Consider the following 18,437-nt stretch of genomic DNA (forward strand, 5'->3'; position numbering starts at 1 on the left):
TCTTAATATTCTTAAATGTTATTCCTTTTCTTCTTAAAAATGCCACTCAGACCCGAGACGTGTCTTTAAGAGTTAGGGGTGCGGTGCAGGGACATCGGCCCACAAGCGCTTCGCTTGCCCGCCGGCTGCACCTGAGCGTGGAGCCGGAGGAGGAGGTGGAAACCGAAGCGCTGGTCTCACGGCCGGAGCCCGTAAAAAAACAAGACCGATTGAGATTGTAAGTCGTTGCCGACAGATTGTCCAAACGATCGCATCTACACCGGACATAACGTACTAACCCCAACCCATTACGTACTGAGACTGTAACAGTCATCTAATCTAATGCTATGGATTCCATGCGGGAAAGGGACTTGAGTAGACATGCCTGTAAACTCACTGGATCTGATCCTACAAATGTGGACATTTGTGCTGAATCAAAGGAATTAAAGAGCATTGGGAAAAGACATTATAAAAGGTACAATGGTAACATTTATTATATTGGGAAATGCTTAAAAAAAATCTGTTCAATCCTTTACAATCATTTTTCAAATTTAATTGCTTGTGACGGACTATTCACAGGCGACAAGTTAAGACATGATATTCTAAGGTGATAATATGAATATTGCTGAATGTCAAGCTTTGCATGGTGGGGGAGAAAAAGGCACTTCATAAAAGCCGCCTCAGTCCGTGTAGTCCATAAGCTCAGGATATGAGTCACACTCTGGCGTAACTCTATCACTGGGTCAACAGTGGCTATGAACGGAGCTTTGTGTGTGTGTGTGTGTGTGTGTGTGTGTGTGTGTGTGTGTGTGTGTGTGTGTGTGTGTGTGTGTGTGTGTGTGTGTGTGTGTGTGTGTGTGTGTGTGTGTGTGTGTGTGTGTGTGTGTAAACGTTAGGCTTTGCCCCGTGGGTGGAACAGCAAAGTGTGGAGTTGGTTCTGTGTGGACGCTGCATTATTTATTTTCCCCTTTCCTTTGCGCTCTAAGATTCTCTCTGTGTCTCGTTCCACCCTCTCGTGCCTTCTGGTGAACAAATCCTTCTGCCTGTTTATCTCAGTTTCTGGTTTTTATATTTTTATACATGTTTTGTTCTATTTTATATATATTTATTTACTTTTGTGTTTGGACACCAAGTGGAAGTCCTAGACATTTAGTATTTGGTCCATAGGTAGAAGGGATCCAGTCCATTAGTTTTACTAATCACTTTAGTTTGGGGGCCTTGTTGGTACCAATACCAATCATATGTTAGCGGTATCAACGCATCCTCTAGTCTTCAAAAATAACCTTCCTTTTCCATTGAGGCAACTTAGAGACCAGCCCATAGCAATAATGATCAAGCCTGTGAAACGAGCCACCGGCCAACAAAAGTCAAAAAGTTTGCTCGTTTGATTCTCTAGTCCAGGAAACAGTGGATTCCTTGAAAACGCACCATATTTCAAGGAGTCTTATAAGGACGTATCCTGTGCTTCCTTGTAATGAGATCGTTTTGGGTGAATTGAGTCTACAAGTCTCTGCATGTCGCTTTACTTAGATGTGGGTATTGGACAACATCCAAATTTCCTAGGCTGCTTCCAACCTAGGAAATAGGACGTATCCTTGGTAGGAAGTAATGGCCAAGATGCATTGATACAAATTGCTAATGTAGACTGTTGGTACTGGACAACAGCCCAACGTCCTAGGTACTATGTACTGTACCTAGTATCCTAGCAAATGCAGCAGAGCTCATGTTACCCAGTGTGAATCCAGTCCAACTCTTCTTCCCTCCCCTCCTCCCTCCTTCCTCTTTCCTCTCCCGCAGCAACTGGACTTGCATTCGTGTCCCAAACCCATCGTCTTCATCCTCCACTCCTTCCTCTCGGCGAAGATCGCCCGCCTGGGACTGGTGGCCTGACCGACGGGCGGTCTCCCCTCCAGGTTGGATGTTTGAAAACCGCACAAATCTTTTTAAATCCACCTTTGTCGCCGACAACCTCTTCTCCGCTCCTGGACCCAGGACGAGTGATTTTCCCCATCGTTCGCCCTCCAAGGAACCCGTCATAACCTCGTCGTCGGCTTTTTCAGTTCCCCAGTTTCAGAACGAGGAGCGTCTGTAAACGGACGCCTACATTTGTTAAAGTACAGGAGGAAAGCATGGACAGGGAGTGGGGCTTGTTCAAGGAGATATGGACGGCGGCACACTGAACTGTATCTTCATCCGGTCGGGATTAGAAGGGTTGGAAAATCGCAAAATCGGCGATCAATTCATTCATACGTCACTGAACTTCCAATCATTGCAGACGGTGGCGCGATGACACGACAACAGGTCTCTAATTGAGGAAAATGAACCAAATCGAAAAATTGATGCGCTGTCCCTCAGGGTTTCCTTTCGGCAGGGTTGCCTTGTGTGTGATTCCACTGCCCCGCACAAAGTGTTTGAATCGTGTCATTTTGAAGGAGAGATATTGCTCTGAATTAAGACCTGAATGAACATCTCCCTGAGTGAAGACCCTTTCGTTTCGAAAGATCAGAGTTGGATAGCGTGGGGGTTTGAAGCTGGTATCCAGAGTCAACCCGTAAAAAGATCATTTCTACAGTTGCTATCACTATGCACGTGCACTCGTCACAGTCCGAGCGGGCTCAGACCATCCCGGACGCCATCCAGAATTCTGACTTTGATCCTTTTTTTTTTTTTTACACGGGAAATTGTGAAAAAATAAAAATTGTGTTTCAAAAGTCGAGGTTACCTTGCGAAGCGCTATGGTTCTGAAATCTATTTCGATCGTTGGGACCAAGTCGTAGGCGATCAGCTGTCAGGGGACTGTTTTCTTTTGTCTTAAACGTCACAACACGGCCCCGTTCGAGCGATCTCAAGTGACCAATAAGTCTGATCGTCCATTTTGTGCCTTCAATCGACCGTATGAACATTTACTTTTTGGTTACCTCTGTTCTTTATTTACACACCGGGACATTTGTGAGAAAGGATTTGCTATTGTTTTTTTGTTTCCTCCTCCTGCACTGTTAAACAAACCGTCTTCATGTTGGTACTGAAAATGGACTTAAATGAACGTTTGGGCACAAAAGCAACGGCGGCGGAGAAGATTGTCGTGTAGAATCGTAGTATTACCGTCAATCTTTAAAGTTGAAAAAACGAGGCTCTTTGATGGGAAAAGCCCGCTTTGAGATGTGAAATTAATTGGACGCCTCGGGCAGCTGTCGTACCTCCATTGAGAACGTTTCTGATCCAGAATGTGCACATAAATCAAGTATTTAACAAATTAACTGACTGTTTTTTTTTTTTTTTGTGTGTGTGAGTGAGTGAGCGAGTGTTCATAGTTGTCGTTCAATGGTTCAGTTATTGCAACATCAAGAAAGGAAACAATTCTCCACAAAAGAAAAATGTAGGGTGGGTGGAAAAGTCCTTTCAGTTCAATCAATTAAAACAATTTGAAATAGACAAATTGTTTCCCGATAGGATTTTTTTATTTTATTTTTTTTTTTTTTCGTATGACTACGTATTCTCGTAAACAATTCGTAGATAAACTTCCCTTGAGGAAACTTTGTAAACTGTCCACCTTTTTGCTGGGATCTGTAAAATGAACGCTGGGGTACTTGACGTTGTCGCGATGACACTTTTCCAACCCAGGACGGAGAGCGGTGTCATGGATCAGCTCGGCAGAAAGCACTGATGAGTGATTGATCAGTCCATTGGACAAGTAAGTGAACTCTTGACGGCGTCCAAGACAACCGCCACTCTTCTCACCGCTGTCTCCTTGTCTTCCATATTATGAGAAGGTCTTTTTTTTTTTTTTTTTTTACATAGTCCACACACACACGCACGCAGGCATGTCCTCACATGTTATCTTAGTGTAGCCCTCCTCCCCAAACAGCCTCAACGCTCGCGTGTTTACAAGCTGTACAAGCCTCCCCCGTCTCAAACAGGAATGCGTGTCGTCCAAAGCAGCGTGGCCATAACTCTCGCCGCTGATTGCTACTTGTTGGATTAAAAGACTCGCGGCGCGCGAAAGCCGGAATGACGGAATCCAGACGAAGAACCGAAGGCCACAACCTGGGAGCGACTACAACATTCCAAGAAGACAACTCCGAGACCACACACACAAACACACTTCATCTCACAGATCGAAGCGATATCCAAAGAAATATTTGATCGCAGACAATGGAACACACGGAAACACACTTCCTGTCACAATGAAATAAAGTTTCCTCTGAACTTATAACCAGTTTATTCACTGGCACTTATTTTTTTGGCCCAAGACCCCCATTTTTAGGTCTCAAAATTCCAACCCAATCGTAATTAGACTGTTTCTCCCATCCTACTTGAAATATGTATTTTTTTTATTATTTTTTAGCAGCCGTGATTTTATTGCATTCAACATTAATGCCTTCACGCAACGGATTGAGGCTAAATAATAAATAAGTCATTAAATACAAAAACTGACAGTGCATTACTAGCCTAGCCTAAGTTTGCATATTTTACTGCATATTTGGCAACTGAGTTTGAGTATCTTTTAGAATATCAAAGAGCAAGGGAGGGAGGTCCAAATGGAAGACATAGAAATTACAATATACAGTACTTCAAACCTATTCAAATTATTTATAATTATTTTTGGTAATTTCTAATGTATTTATTTATTTTTAATCTATGGGTCTAATATCAATATATCCGTCAAATGTCCTCTGACCACAAATGGGGTCGCCAACCCAAGATTGACAATCTGACGTAGTGTACTCTGTACCTCCTTCTGGATTAGTCTTGTCTGGCACCTTTTTTTGTCTTTCTTTTGACGTGTTTCCACCAATATGCATCATCGGCGCTGTAAAGCTGTCACGGCATCCCAAACATAGAAGATCTTAACACACAGAAACACACATGGGTCAATGGTGTGACGCTCTTTTTTTTGTGTCTGAATCAATCGTCATAAAAAAAAAAAAATCAGATATGAAGATACTTGTAAAATAGAAAATATTCTCTATAAAGTACGATTACTCTCAGTACCCACTTTCAATTATTTTTTTACTTCACTTATTTTGGGAGTTTTGTGGCTTAAATGTCAAAAAATGTGAGTGCTAAACATTTTTTAAGGAATTAACAAATTGTGTCAACAATCTGACAAACTTTGAACTTAATAGACATATTTTTATTACATTTTGTTTTTACAAATAAAACTACAGCTATACTATAACTATAAATGCATGTATCATTTGTCATTTACCCACATCCACACATTGATTTCCATGATTTACATACGCATGCAAAATTGCCAGTCTGATGCCTGATCTTCTCTCTCTCACACACACACACACACACACACACACACACACACACATTATTGGGCTAAAGGGAAGCCTCTAGAGAATAAGACTTCTCCATCTGTGGACTGGATGGGAGCCAAATCAATTGGCAATTAGCGCAACTGTGTGTGTGTGTGTGTGTGTGTGTGTGTGTGTGTGTGCGCAGGAGCAGTTACACCTGCAATACCTACCTTAAAGTGTGTTATATCTTTCCTGGTGACACGGAAATGAGCCCTGCCAATGTTTGTGTGTGTGTGTGTGTGTGTGTGTGTGTGTGTGTGTGTGTGTTGTTTTGCAAGTGGATTGTGAATGAATTGCTTTTGTCTTGGCGTTGTCCCAAGTCGCATTCCTTATCTGTGGCTGGTCCGCACAGGTCTTGCTGTGTGTGTGTGTGTGTGTGTGTGTGTGTGTGTGCGTGAACATGCATGGATCAAACTTTTTTTTTAATGAATGTTAATTATTGCACAAAATCCCGGTATCATTTAAAATAGCTAGACGGATGGATTTTTATATGACCATAGACAGAAGTAGAAGTCCAGTTATATGTGCAATTCTTTGGCCTAGCAACACAATGTTCAGCTTGTCAGGGCCAGCAAATCTTGAATTGAGTGTATGAATGTCTTTAGATAGATAGACATATAGATATAACATGGATAAATAACATCTTAAAGCTGGGTTTCTTATTCCTGTCAACCCATCCTCCATATCAGTCCGAGCTCCTTTGTGGAGCAGTAATCGGCCAAACAACCAACCAAACAATTGACCAATCAACCGAACAACCACTCACCACACCACACGCTGCTCCCTCCTTCATGGTTAAATTGAACCCCACACACACACACACACACACACACACACACACACACACACACACACACACACACACACACACACACACACATCCATTCCAGCAGAGTCTGCCAGAGAATCATATAATATCATATATATAATCATATAATAATGACCCAGGCTTGTGATGCCATGCCCGGCCTCCAGGAACACAGAGAATCGCTGTGTGTGTGTGTGTGTGTGTGTGTGTGTGTGTGTGTGTGTGTGTGTGTGTGTGTGTGTGTGTGTGTGTGTGTGTGTGTGTGTGTGTGTGTGTGTGTGTGTGTGTGTGTGTGTGTGTGTGTGTGTGTGAGAGAGACAGTTTCAGGGACAGACAAAGTGGTCCCAAAGTCAGTAAAGTAGAAAGAAGTGGGGTGTGTGTGTGTGTGAGGAATGTTTCGGGATGCTACTGCCAAGTTCTTGAACCTTCCCCAATCCACTCGACAATTCTCTTCAGAATACACTCACTTGCTTGTTCCTTGTGTTAAATTTTCCATCGGGGCCCTTTTTCAAAGAGAGACACTGTGTGTGTGTGTGTGTGTGTGTGTGTGCGTGTGCGCGTGTGTGTTATTACAGAGGGCTTTAGAATCTACGCAATTTTTTGCGTGGAAGTAGGAGAAACTAAATCTGCTGTACACACATAGGGTCGGTCTGAGTGATTTGGAGGCCCCAGGCAGGACCAATGTCAGGCCCTTCCCCACTTCAATGCAAGCATGGCTGGTGTGGTAAGGTGACCTGTTGGGATTGTTTGAGCAGCCACACCTGATCTGAATCTAGGTGTTGGGTCAGGGTGGCTGCATACCTGTTGCTCATTGTTTGGGCTAATGAGCAGCAGGTTAAAACCCCCATCCACACACACACTCAGGAGAGGAGCCCTGTCATGGCATGTCCCATCTGCTCCTGGCTAATCCCACCTAGCTTCCTCTCTACAATAAACTGGTGTCTACAACCCATCGTCGTCTGTGCTGGTGGGCCCTGGAAACGCCACTTGGGTCGCGTGTGGTAGGCAGAACTTCCACAGCTAGTTAACAAAAACAATTTCGATAGCTCTTTTCCGTGAGCTCTTTTAGGTGAGCAAAGCTAAATGAGAATCGTAACGGAACCATTCAAACGCTCTTCATTCAGTTTGAAGAAGAGAATGGGAGAACATTATGAACATTTTGAATGTATATGATCTGTCTATCTCTATCACTGGTGCGGGAAATACGTCGACATTTAATGTAATTAAGTACCAATACCCTGACATAAAATAACTAGTACAGTGGTGTGCACAGAGCATTTTAGGCGCAGGGGAAGATTCATCATCTCAGAGAAGCTGGGACACAGCGGGACTCTGTGCTGTGATGGGTTGAGATGCTGCCTTTCAGTGCTGCCGTCACAGGTTCAAGTCAACATTTTGCCATCCAAGTCACCGGCACTGTGTTGTAAATCAGATGACTGGAGGAGACATCAGCCATTAAGACTACGCACACTAAACTGGGGGGGAGATGGATGTATTAAAATAAAAAATGCATGGGTTTAAACCTTCAAAGTAACAAAAACATTGAACCCTGCCATTGCAGTGTGGTGCCAAGTGTGGATTCCATGTCCATTGATAATTAAAATCTGATTTTTTGGCTTGTAGAACACAACAAAACACATTTTGTACATTTAACATATGTAAGTTTGAGAGTTTTCAGTGGACCTTAAACTTAGATATTGACCTTTGAACCCTGACCTGCGGTCATCTTTGAAGCCCTGTATCTCAGAAATTTAAAGATCTTCCAAAATAAGTTCAACTGTTTTGGACAGCCAGGACATGTACTTTTAGAGGGGTGGTCAATCGGAGTCACTACATTAAACGGCCTAGCATATAATTCAGGGCTTTGCAAATTACATATGTAAATTCTGATGACACAGGTATATTCCCCGACCAAATTAACCCCTAGTAACACATGCGTGTCTTTTTTCACTCTCACATTATTAGAAAGCTAAAAAGGAAAGAAGGTAACTACTTTACCCATGACACAATTGCATCAAGATGCGTAACAAAATGGGCCGTGGCCCACTGGTGGGTCGCGAGGGTATTGCAAGTGGGCCGCCAAATCATGGGCAAAACACATACTTTATTGAAAAATAAATACAAAATAATTGATTACCAAAACAACTATGTCGGCGTACTATGTCGGACCACGATCGACTTACACCTGTACATTTTTTAACTTGCTGTGATAATCAAAATGGATGGTTGGCGAGCATCAGGCACACTGAAAAGGAAAGAAGGCATTGGTACATCATCCACAAGGGAAGTCCCTGCGGGACATCGGACAGGCGGGACAGTCCCGCTTGTCAAACAAAAAAGAAAGGCTCGGAGAAAGTTTAGCGCTGAATATTTATCATTGGGATTTTTTTGGACCCGCTGGAAGACGAACCGTTACCGCTGTGCGTGCTGTGTTCCGAGATTTTATCAAACGAAGCTCTGAAGCCATGTCAACGGCACCGTCACCTCGAGACAAAACACCAACAGTACATATTTAAGCTGCCTGAATTTTTCGATAAACTCAAGGAGTATCAGGGCAAGAAGGAAGTCATCCAAATGTCATGTGTGGGCGCCGAGAACGCAAAGGCAGTGGAAGCGTCCTTTCGGGTTGCCCGATTCACAGCCAAGGCTGGTAAGCCTCATACAATCGGGAAGAATTTAATTCTTCCTGCCACAAAAGAGATAGCCGGGGTGATGTCGGGAGAGAAGGCGTACAAGCCAATCAACCTCATCTCATTGTCTGATAACTCAGTCAGACGCAGGAACGATGACATGCCACAGAATGTGTCAGAACAGCTGATGACGAGCGTACGAGAGACTTGTTCTTATGCCTCCAACCGGATGAATGGACAGACATCACAAATCTGTAAAACCTGTTTGCCTATCTAAGGTATGAAAACAATGGAGAGATAAAAGAAGAGCTCCTGTTTTGCAAATATTTACCGATGCATTCAACTGCTGAGGCCATTTTTGACATTCTGAACGCGTTCATAGTTTCAAACTGGATTGATTGGTCCAAATGTGTGGGAGTGAGCATTGATCGGGCCGTTGAGATGGAGCCAGCACAGTGGAGTTATCACCCGGGTGAAAGCTGTGGCTCCACTCGTAGCATCCGTCCACTGCAGTATACACGGAGCGGCACTGGCTGTAAAGAAAATGCTGCAGATCTAAAGACTACTCTAGATGAGGCGGTCAGAGTCAACTTCATCAAAAGCCGCCCACTGCAATCACCTTTATTTCCCGTTTATGTGACGAGATGGGCAGTGACCATAAGCAGCTTCTGTTACACACCGAAGTCCGGTGGCTCTCAAGGGGGAAGGTACTGATGCGACTTTTTGAATTGCGCGATGAGGTGAGGGCGCTTTTTCTTGACACGACATTTTCAGCCACTTAAATGGACTCAACCTGAGTCTCGAAGTAAAAGCAGTGACCATGTACACTGTCCAGAATAAAATAGAAGCGACGATAAGAAAAATAGATATGTGGCCCAGACGAGTTGACCGGTTAAACTTTGACTCGTTTGAGAATCTGTTGGATTTTTTGACAAAGGAAGAAATGCGGCTTCCCGTCACCGTGATCGATCATGTCAAAGAGCACCTGCACGGTTTGAGGACCAAGCTGCGCGAATGCTTCCCCATCCCAGATGTGCAGCGCAGCTGGATCGAAAAACTCCTTCGCCAGCCAAAGCGACGAGACACTCGCAGGCCTGAGCGCAAAAGAGAAGGACAGTCTTGTGGATGTCTCCGGCGTCAGCGCATTGAGTATCTGACAAACTTTTGGCTTCATGTTGCTTCTGAATAACCCGATCTGTCCGACAGTGCTGTGCGATTTCTGATGCCTTTCCCGACGACGTATCGCTGCGCTTTTCAGCGCTTGTGGCATTGAAGACGAAATACAGCAATAAACTGAGTGTTAAGCGCAGATCTTCGCCTGAGACTGTCGTCCCTTAAGCCAGACATCAAGCATTGGGTGTCTGCCGTGCAACATCAGCCTTCTCATGAGCCAAGTTAATATTAATGTGCTCCTGTTATTGTATTACTTCTGGTCGGATGTGGGCCGCGAACATCTGAGATTTTCAAGTGGGCCACGAGTCCGAAAAGGTTGGGAACCGCTGTAATAGACCATTCAAAGAAAAGTGAAACCAGTAACCCACTTTTATTTTGTGATAGGACGAAATTCAAACCCATGCATTTTGAATTTTAATATATCCTTGGTTTAATACATCCTACGTATCTGCTCCCCCCTCCTTCACCATGCCCCCTGCTTCTGTCCATGAAAATGACCCCATTCAAATGAACTGGTTGAAATTAAATTATGTGTAGCACGAAAAAAGTCGTACAGTTGACTCCAGGACATGATCCAGTGGACTTGGAGCACAAAAACAGAGACCAGGTCACAGGGAAAATCTGAACTTGTTTTTCCCAGTACAACAGCAAATAGTTTAATCAGCTGGACATATGTATACACACACGTGTATATCTCAGAAATACACACCATTCACTTACATAAAAATAGATTTATTGATAGTGAATATGGTGACATTTTCAAGTGATTTCCTTTGTTTTAAGCCCAGTTTCATGACTTCCGGGCTTGTCACATGAGCTGAAAAACGTGGTTTATTCTTCTTGTTTGTCATCATCAGAATGAATCCGGCTTTAGAATGCCTTACAAAAAGGGGTTGTCAGAATCCTAGTTAAAATAAAACCCGCAGTAATTGTTTGAAAAATTCAATTAAAGTGTATTAAACTAAAGCAAATATTATTTTCCTGGTAGTTATTTATCTGAAATACAATATACATACTATGGTGTGACATGTAAGACACCATACTCTAAAGTTCTTCCCCGTTAATCAAAGACCCCTTAACCACAACGGTGTCCAAATAATTGCCCTTAAACAAAATGGTATCACACCGCATCATATTCATTTCTTGGACAAAACTATTTAACCAGAGCCAACATCAGCATTATGCATTAACTTCAAAACTTTTTAGTGGTGTTAAAAAATGTCTGTTTCCACACTGCCAGCTTAAAAATGAGGAATAATTTCATTTTTTCTTGATTTTATTCAATTTGGACAGAGGAAAACAGGTTCAGGACAGTCACCATGTGAACGTTTTGATATTTCGGTTTAAAATTTTGGATACAAATATTTCAGCAGTGACTACATTTTCAATACAATACTATTGCACTACCTGCCTAACAATATAAATGTGCATTTTAAGACAAGTTACTACTTTTTATATATGTCTGACACAGTGGACATGTAAAGGAGCAGAAAAATGTCAATATACATTACTAATACTACATATACATTTATGTACACTTACATACACATAGCATCATGGTATCTGTCAAATTGGTATCCGATTTTTGTGTTGCGGGATATTCTGTTGTCCATGCATCCCAAGAAGAAACAAACAAATATCAATGAATAAACAGCAGAATCCCTCGTTCCAGGACATCCAGTCCTGGAACGTCCCTCATCTTATCGGTCTGGACGAAGGGCAACATGCTGCAGGACGTCCGTGGCAATAAATATTGTGTATCTTCTAGCTTCGTTGGAAACAATAATTTCCGAGGGAGCAATTTTAATTAATCAATGATATGTAATAATTATTATTACTTAGTGTTTAAAAGATATTTTATTTTGTCTCGAAACCCTGAAAACAACAGATAACGCCGTTGATAGTACCGTATTTGTACATTACAATACACAAAGATATGGAGATTACAGCATTTGATTAAAAAAACAATTTTAATTAAAACACTCGGAAGGAATACAACTCATAAAAGCTACATAAAGCAGCATAAAAAGTAAAAAAAAAAAAAAAAAATGCAAGACTCAACATTCTGTAGCCAGATGGAACAAATACTGAAAACACCCCATAAGGCAACAGTATCATTGGTTGGAATAAATAGAATTGAATAAATAATAGAAATGAATTAAAACAAGTTGAGTGTAATGATTGAGGACTAGCCAGGACGCTTAAAAAGCTCAACCCTTCTGATAAGCGCACGCTGCATTTCATGGCAAAACACCCTTTCGTTCTGAAGCGATACACACGTCGTCAAATTCTAAGAACTGGCTGTTTGGGACAAAACCTAAATGAAAAACCCTGAATACGTCGACTCCAAACACCAAGTCCACGAGGCCTCAGTTAGCGAGATGAAACTTCAAACTTGTTTTGAGATCGTAACGTTGAACAACACCTCCGTATCTCTGAGACACAGCTCGCCGTTGCTTGATTTCGAGGTCGCACGTCGTGATTCTTTCCGTTTCCTCACGTCTTACTTCTTTGAGGACTTCTCAAGCACCCACTCAATGACCTAAAAAGAAACAAATACACAACACAATAATCAACTGATCGATCAAACAAACAAACCAAACAAGTGACGACAAACCAACCAAAAAACCAACTGTGGCGTGAGGGTGGTGGGGTTTAAGCAGCCACACCTGTCTTGGGTCTCGGCAATTGGGCGGAGCAATCTACGAGCAACAGGTAAAACCTCCATCCAAGACACACACAGGGAGAGCTTCTGTCATGACACGTGTCCATCTGCTCCCAGGTTGTTACATCTTGCCCACTCTCTACATTAAATATTGTACTGAATGTGACAAATCACCTCTTGAACCTGAACCTGTATAGTGTGTTTGCAACATCCCTGCCTGTGTCTCTGTGTCGGAGGGCCCTGAAAACACCACTCAGATGGCGTGTGACAGGCGGATCTGCCACTCCAACCAACCAACCAACCAACCAACCAACCGAACGAACTAACGAACGACCCCGGACCATCAACCAACCCACCAACTGACCATGAGACAACCCGGCAACCAACTGACAAAACAACCAACCACAGACCTGCCAACCTTAAAATATAATATAAATCATTTTGAGTGCCACAATATTGTAACAGGGAGTCTCCATGGCGTTTGAGTTACTGCAGATAAATGACTCCAGTTATTCGCACCGTAGCCTCCTCATAACGAGGCCACTCACATGATGTGCGAGCTACTACAGCTAACTATATGCAGTATACAAAAAAGTCTCATTAGGATGTACCCCTTGAAATGCATCATCTCATAATGTTACCGAACATGTTAACCAAATAGAGATACACCGACTGCAATTTTCTGTCTGAAACGCCGATTCCGATTTCAATACATCACGTGAACTGATCACGCTCACGTGATCGGACAGCTGCACATGCCCAATACCGCTGCAATTTTTAGTAACCACCATAGTGAGATTGCTTATTTTGACACTGTTTACTATTGGTCATTTTTCACTATGGAACAATAACAGAACATGAAACTGTCCCTGAGTTCCAATAAAATTGAAATTGGGACTGTCACCAAGTTTCAGTAAAATTCAACCTGTAACTCCCACTGAGTTTTAGTCGGACACAACATGAACGTGTCCAGTTCAAACTTCAAATGAAAGTCTTTCACTTTTAAGTGCAAATATAACTTTCTATTATATTTATATGGTAATTGCCACTTGCCATAATAATAATAAATGGCGACTCACTCTGGTTCACTGGAAGTCGTCCTTCGCTCACCGTGCATTACTGCACCGTGCAACTAACTGAATCACATCGAACTAATTGTTTTACTGAGTCTCAAAAAAAGAATCAAACCTTTCCTCACGAGAGGAGCTCCGCTGTGACAGTGATAGATACGCAGTCTGTACAATTTTGGAATGTTGTCAGGTGATAAATCATTTATCTAATATTAATTTACCTTGAAGAACCTCTTAACAGCCGACATTTTCTTTCTTTTGATCTCCTTTTTGAGCGTCTTCTACACTACATTACCTTGGTAATCGGGCATGTACATTTGACACACCCACCCACCCACTCACACACCCACACCCCAAAAAAAAATTGTGTCATTTCAGCTGCCATTTCGTACCCGCATACTTTGACAAAGAATTGCGTAGTCAGTACAAAAAATGCGAAGCTTGGCAGGTCGGCGACCAATCCAACAACCGACCAAACAACCAACTAGGGCTGCCCCCTGAAAGTCGACGAGTCGGAAACCTGTCAGTCGGGGTGCTCTGCGTGCACCCCGAGGGCGGAGAGCTGTGCCCTGCTTATGGTACCAATTCGGTTCCGCTTGCATCTTCGTCCGCCATCCAACTCAGCGTTGTCTACACAAAACAAGGAAGGAGCGCCGCCGTGGAAAAGGAAAAGCACGAGCACCGGAATCTTGTGTGAAAACTAGTAGTCGCTTAGAAAAAAACAAAACTCGATGTGATCCTTTCCATATGGAGCATTGACAAAATACCGATCGAATCGAAGTGCACGACACGTCGCCCAACACCACCACCAACGCACCAAACAACCAACCCAACAGTCAGCCCACCCATCAACCAGCGTGTTACCTGTTTGGCGTTGCTGCTGGCAGCCTTCCTCATCTCCTCGTGCAAACCCCTGGAAGTCTTCAGATCCTGGCATCAGAGGGGAGCAGAGCACTGCGGTTAAACTCCAGATGGTTGGACATCTCGGACGATGCCGCCACCGTACATTTCTCTGTGTATATTCACTATAGTTCCTTTTATACTGAAAAAATAGGAAATGTCTGGGTTTTGTTTCTTTTGTGTTTCTCAAAGCGTAAATTAAGGTTTTTAGCCAGGGTTAAGAGTGTGTGGGGGAGAATAATTCTTAATAAAGGGGAGAACAGACATATGCCTGATTTCTCTCATCAAGCGCCAAATTGATTGAAGAAAGACAAACAAACAAAAACACATTACTCTTTACAAAAACACTATATAATACACTATATGATAGTCTTAATCCAACATGAGGAGCCAGGATTTTCAATCAATCATCAATTTCACGGTGTCATAGAATTGAATTTGGGATCTTTTTTTCATCGTTTCCTCTCTTTTAATAAAATACCAGGTCGGCCATAAAAATAAATCGAAGTCGGCTGACAGTATTTGTTTGTGTTCGGCAGCGATGTCGCAGGAGGCGGAGAACCGCTCACTCCCGCCGTCGGGCAGATATTGGGGGAAATGTTTTTCATGATCTTCAGCGGTTTATTTTGGTCGTGGAATCGTCATTTTCAAGGAGAAACAACGGCCGATGGATTGGATTCTCCGACGCAGAAAAGTGCAGTGGGCGGCGACATTTTTGCGGAAATATTGCGGGGATTGGACAAAACCGCAAGCGCAGACAACGTGGAGACTGATTTACAAATATATATATTTTTTATTATGCTAATTGTTTATGCTTCCACGACGGTTGAGTGTTCATCGCGCAGTGAATCGCCGCCAGGCTTCATCGAGGCCGACGTACAAAAAGCTTCAGTGACTTTAGTGTGGCAGGGGAAAGGGCGAGACAAACCTTCAGGTAGAATTTGGAGATTTCAAACAGTCTTTGGCTGCAGGCGCCGAAGCACTTGTGTTCGGCCGTGACTCTATGGTGCTTTAGGGTTTTGGCGACGACCTCCTTCAGCATCTGGTGGGGGTCGGGGCGGAAGCAGAACACACACTTATTAAGTGACTCTCGCATGTGTCCACTCTACAGCGCCGCCTTAATCCAAAAGTTACTGGCTTCAACGGACGCCCGTCAAACGGTCTTCACCGCCAAGGGCCTTCCCCCCTTATCGCGCGCACGCACACGCACACGCACGAATAGTTAGCTCGATGCACCGAATCCTCAGATGTCGAAAACAGAAAAAAAAAAACACATTCTTAAGGATAAACGGAGCGTCCTCTTTGAAAGCCATGCCACAAGAATGGTTCCAGGGGAAATGACTGTCCTCACCAGGTGACGTTCAGTCGGAAGAGAAATAGAGAAGCAGCTTTTAATCTGCGTCCTTGATAACATACAAACGTTATTGTTACAAAAGAAAACGGCCAAATGCTCCCCCCTCAACTCGTGTCGGGGTGATAAGCTTGTTTACCCAGCATTTAGGACATCTCAAGGTCTTTCAGCTGTGTGTGTGTGTGTGCGTGTGTGTGTGTGTCCGATAAGACAATCTGTAGTTTTCTTTTTTGGTACGTCACCATGATGCACAATTCACAGTGGACACATACCCCAAAACATTTATGAAACCGACCAAAAAGTCTAAGAAATTCGTCTCAAAATTGTACGTTAGCTTTCCCCCTGTAAACACTTCTTTAAAGTGTAGCTTTAAAATATTTTAAAGATGGATGACGTCACATTGTAGGCGCTGGTTTCAAGGCTTCCCCCCCCCCGCCCCTTCGATTTAACTCGATACAAAGGACATACCTTCGATGATTTGAACATTTCACCTCAGCCCAAAAAGGTTGTTTTCACCCTGGTGTGTTTATTTTGCCGTCGGACGGTCCGTGAACGATATAACACAAAAGTCAACGTTAAGATTTCCGCGCATACTTTTGAGATCGGATCCAGATGGCATTGCGAATGTAATGATTACATTTTTACCATCTCTTCATCGAATATGAGATTATTATTATTATTATTTTTTTTTTTTTTTAAATCACGATTTATCACAGACGTGTCACAATGATGACAAACAATGGCTTTGTCCACTAGCTGGCAGCAGAGCCAGCAGTGGAGCTGCATGATCGCTGGCTGTCATGTTCGCCAATAGGGCAGGGAAGCAGGATTCTGGAAGTATAAAAACAAAAATAATTTCCCCCTAGATTTTTATTTATTTATTTATTCATTACGTTGTTGAAGCACTTGATGGATATGAAACTCCAGTTGAATCACCAGAACAAACAATTAGTGGTTTCACCGAAAGAATCCCGGATATTAGTCGTGTACCTTTGGGTTTTTCCCCTTCAATTAACCAAGATTCCAGGGTGATTAGCTAATTAGCTGCAATGCATGTGAGCAGAGTGCTGTTGAATCAAGCTTAAATGCCGAGCGCAATTAACGTTTGCTGCTCACGCTCCTTCGCCATGGAACCGATTTTTTTTTACCAGAGGAACCTGAATCAGCAATGGCGCTTTTTTAGTCAGGCAGGATGCAAGGCACCCGTATTCCTCATAGCGATGAGAAATAAATGAAGTCAGAAAGAAGTTTCGCATACAAAGGCGTGCGAGTTCCGCTCCGCGAATGCAGGAGTGGGAATCCAATTTGCCTCATTTGCTTTCATGAGCGTGCTCGGCCTCCGAGAAGCTGGTCCAGCATTGCTGATAGCTTTTGCCTCGTTTTGCCAGACTTTGTCCTTTACAAAGAACAGCGCTTCCCTGCTCACTTTGAGGCTTTCATTACACATTGGTCTCAGCATACCCAATCAAGGTTTCCTAAACATTGGTTACCTGTTTGTTGATGTAAAATATATGCAAGCGTTCCAAATCTGAAAGGATAATTAAGTGTGGTAGCACGTTGTTGTTGATGATTGTCATAGGAATAATTGCTATTAACAATTAAATTGCCTATTTTTTGTTTTGTCTCATGTTATGTCATAAAATAAAACTTGTAATAATACACGTCTACCTATTGCGATCATGTAATAATTGTGGCAGCTCCGTTTGGAAATGTTGGTACATTGCAGCAGATCTGCACTAGGTTTGGTCAGACACACTGCACTAGGTTTGGTCAGACACACTGCACTAGGTTTGGTCAGACACACTGCACTAGGTTTCGGCGATGACTGGCGGCAGCGATCGTGGATTGACGATTCTATCTGCGTTTTTCAGTTTCCATACAAGTAAGAAACTATGGAAAATAAATTCATCGAAATCCTTCTCTAAGAGATGATATTATATATTGCTATATTATAATCACAATATATTACATTTGCATATAGAGCGGGGAAGTGATCACAAGTGGTTACACGAGACACATGTGGAGACACATTGTTATGGCCGGGGTGAACCATCGTACTTGTCACAATGACTAAAGTCGATGTCACATTCCGTTTCTGTGGTCCTTGTTGATTCAGACAATTCATTTGACAATGAGGGTTAGAAGAACACATGAAGTCACAAGGACGAGAGGCAAAATATCACAGTATTATTATTATTTTTTTTTTTACACGCAACACAAGAACACTTTACAATGAACATTACAAGTAATCAAACAGAGGAGAGCCTCTCGACTCCCTCCCTCCGGTGCTGCTCCATTCAGAGGGGGATCAGATTCAGAACACGTAACCTGCACTTACACCGTTTCGATGCTCAGATTTTTCCTGGGGGATAAGAAAAAAATAATAATAATAATCATCTGTCATTAATGTCAATCGCTGATCGACTCCATCTGCCCAAGCCTAATCTGCACCTTGCCTTCTAGGAAGTCACCGCATGAAAAAAGAGAAAAGAAAAAACCAAGAAAAAAATAATAATAATAATTTAAAAAAATAAAAGCAAGCAAACAAACAG

At 42.7% G+C, this 18,437-nt stretch overlaps 2 protein-coding genes across 2 annotated transcripts in view; one reads left to right on the top strand and one right to left on the bottom strand.

Moving 5' to 3' along the window:
* The window catches only part of sntb1 (syntrophin, basic 1), a 44,242-nt gene extending 41,205 nt beyond the window's left edge, over positions 1–3,037 (top strand). Inside the window, exon 8 of the mRNA XM_080006186.1 lies at positions 1,777–3,037. Within this exon, the coding sequence (XP_079862312.1) occupies positions 1,777–1,869 (93 nt within the window). The 3' untranslated portion in view covers positions 1,870–3,037. The remainder of the gene's footprint in view (positions 1–1,776) is intronic.
* Positions 3,038–12,246: 9,209 nt separating this feature from the next.
* mtbp (MDM2 binding protein) overlaps positions 12,247–18,437 on the bottom strand; it is a 39,675-nt gene continuing 33,484 nt past the window's right edge. The window contains exons 21-23 of the mRNA XM_080004860.1: positions 15,463–15,576; positions 14,499–14,564; positions 12,247–12,441 (exon numbers count right to left, since the gene is read on the bottom strand). Of these exons, the coding sequence (XP_079860986.1) occupies positions 12,403–12,441; positions 14,499–14,564; positions 15,463–15,576 (219 nt within the window). The 3' untranslated portion in view covers positions 12,247–12,402. The remainder of the gene's footprint in view (positions 12,442–14,498; positions 14,565–15,462; positions 15,577–18,437) is intronic.

The sequence above is a fragment of the Zeus faber genome, assembly GCF_960531495.2.
Source record: "Zeus faber genome assembly, chromosome: 8".
In the NCBI taxonomy this organism is placed as follows: Eukaryota; Metazoa; Chordata; class Actinopteri; order Zeiformes; family Zeidae; genus Zeus; species Zeus faber.